A 2,623-nucleotide genomic window follows, 5' to 3' on the forward strand; every position below is an offset into this window, starting at 1 on the left:
TCTTCTTTGAATATTTATTCAAGGAAAAGAAATAAAATAATTCTTTCAGTTCATCTTGTCATTCATCGAACATGATCGAAGAAGAAAAATGTAGATAAAAATACAATTACCATCATTCTATAAATAAAGAGTAGATGTTGTATTCTGAAATCTGTTTATAAAATTTTATCTATAAAAATATGATAAGAGAGAAATCACAACCAACTTTCAAAACAATGCTAATGGTTAATTCAAGAATATTCAATAAAATGATTGGGCTATCAGTTTCATAAATATATAGTGGAAAACGCGTGAATAAGTGCATTAATTTTAATATGAGTTACTGTACATTTATTTCAGTCAATAATTAATTAAATATTTATCCGTATGCGACACACGTGTTACTTATTTGGCCAATAACTCAAGCGCACTTTGCCCTTATTTTTGTTAATCTTGTCCCAAGCCGTACAGTGAAATGTTCTTACATCCATTTTCTCTATGTACAGCTTCCCCTGAGAAATAAAAACAGATTACATAAATATTTTGTTCTTATTCTATTTATACTTCTATTCTTATTCTATTTATTTTTCGTATTTGATATAGAGCTATAGAAATTTCCTTTTTTCCCTCGCGCGACTCTTACTTGTAAATGATCGTATTCGTGTTGTGCTATTCGAGCAGACCACCCACGTGCTCTCCACGTGAACTGTTCAGCGGAAGCGTTCAGGGCAGTAATCTCTACTTCGTAGGCTCTAGGTACAGCAGCGGAATATCCCTGAATGCTCGCGCATTCCTCGTAAAGTGTGATAGGTGTATAGTCTATAACTTTCAATTCGGGGTTGATAAAAATCGTCATCGGAACGACATTCATTTCGTGAGCCTTCCTGACGGACTCCTCGACCCCCTTCATAGTTTTTTCCGTACATTCGATGGCGAATATTTGCCAGGGTAGTCCGATTTGAGGCCCAGATAGACCGTACGCGTCGTATGCCCGCATAACGTTTATCAAACGCTTGATTACCTAAATAATTAACAGTGACAATACTGTTTTCTACGTATTTTATAATCGAATCATAAACTTTTTAAAAAATTTATAATAGTAGAGATTACTCGCGCGCGACACAAAAAAATGATACAATTAATATAAAAAATTCATCAACACGAAAAAAATTGAAGGCAAAATAATTCTTGCATTATTTCTTAAAAGAACTTTTTTATAATTTATAATTCTTATTTTATGTGTAACTTATATGTAACTATTTTTTTAATTTCTACATCACATAGTATAAATATTTTTTGTATCTTCTATAACAACTTTTGTCGTATTTTCTAGATGAATACCACGACTGTCCTTAGAAATTAGATTTTTTTATCTTCTATATATATTCATTACGATTCTCTCATTTATTTTCTATAGAAAATTGTTTGTCCATGTATAAATTGTTTTCAAAAGAATTTTGTCAAGTTAAGACTTTATTTTTCAATTCATTAATTTACAAATATTTTTTCCTTAAGAATTCAAAAAACCTCTACTATTATAAAGTGAAAAATTTTAAACATAATAGATCGAATATCTCGAAAAGTGTAGAAGATACGGGAAAACGATTTAGACAAAAATTACATGGTCTCAAGTGGAATAAATATAATGGTATAATCAATTTTCAAAAAATTTAATTTTTCAAGATAAATATAAAGGTTATCGCCATTTTCTTAAGTGAAATTACATGATTTTTTACGTAAGACGGTTTCTCTAATTATTCTGTATATAAAAGTATCAAGACAGTCATAAAAAAATAGTTTTTGAGATACTTATATTCTATCATGTCATATTTTGATATAAAATATAAAATATAAAGTATCTCCTAAATCACATTGATCTTTTAATAATTATATTTTAATGAATTAATTGGTGTACAAAAATAGTTGCTATTCAAAAAGTTATGTTGTTTGCAATATGTAATTACATATATATTTTTAAATAACTAAATGTTTTCTCTTGCCCAAACTTTTATTTGAAACATTTTTTCATATCTGCCATATTTTTTGAGATATTACGATTGAAATTTTTGCAACAATACTTTTTGAAAATCCGCCATTCTTATGACTTCCGGTTCTATCTTCATGGTACGACCGCGCAAAACAGGATCGCCAACTTGACAGACGTGTTCATACGGTAACTCATTGGCGTTCATGCCTACTAATCGCTGGAATGTTTCTTTCATTTTCAGAAAGCTTATGAATCGTGCACCATTTCTTCGAACGACAACAATACGCGAGGCGACATTAGAGAAATGGTGTATTCCAAACATTTCGTATTTACGCACTCGGATAATAGCGTTGCACGTACGATATTTTTAAAATTCCAAAATTGAGGTTATCCACTATCTAGCACTCACTGATATTTCTATTCTTATGTTACCTAACCTGACGATGACGAACACCAGAGACATGCAGCGCCGAATAAAGTTTCGTTACCTACCGATGTCACGAGAAACTTGATCGATAACATTGTAATAACGAGCTGACACGTCATTTCGCGCCATCTAACCAGAACTATTATTGGACGTTTTTCAACAGAGATACAAGGCGCGTTTCGTTTAACGCGCACTACATACAATTCGCAAGCATTATTTCTCCTTGGCTG

At 31.2% G+C, this 2,623-nt stretch overlaps 1 protein-coding gene across 1 annotated transcript; it reads right to left on the reverse strand.

The window, feature by feature from the left end:
* On the reverse strand, positions 1 to 2,414 carry LOC105203028 (peptide deformylase, mitochondrial). Its single transcript, XM_011171738.3, has 3 exons — positions 2,058 to 2,414; positions 623 to 1,000; positions 1 to 491 (listed from the first exon to the last, which is right to left on the reverse strand). The coding sequence occupies exons 1-3, from the start codon at positions 2,286 to 2,288 to the stop codon at positions 381 to 383; spliced, it is 720 nt and encodes a 239-aa protein (XP_011170040.1). The 5' UTR covers positions 2,289 to 2,414; the 3' UTR covers positions 1 to 380.
* Positions 2,415 to 2,623: the final 209 nt, after the last annotated feature.

Source organism: Solenopsis invicta, chromosome 16 (genome assembly GCF_016802725.1).
Source record: "Solenopsis invicta isolate M01_SB chromosome 16, UNIL_Sinv_3.0, whole genome shotgun sequence".
In the NCBI taxonomy this organism is placed as follows: domain Eukaryota; kingdom Metazoa; phylum Arthropoda; class Insecta; order Hymenoptera; family Formicidae; genus Solenopsis; species Solenopsis invicta.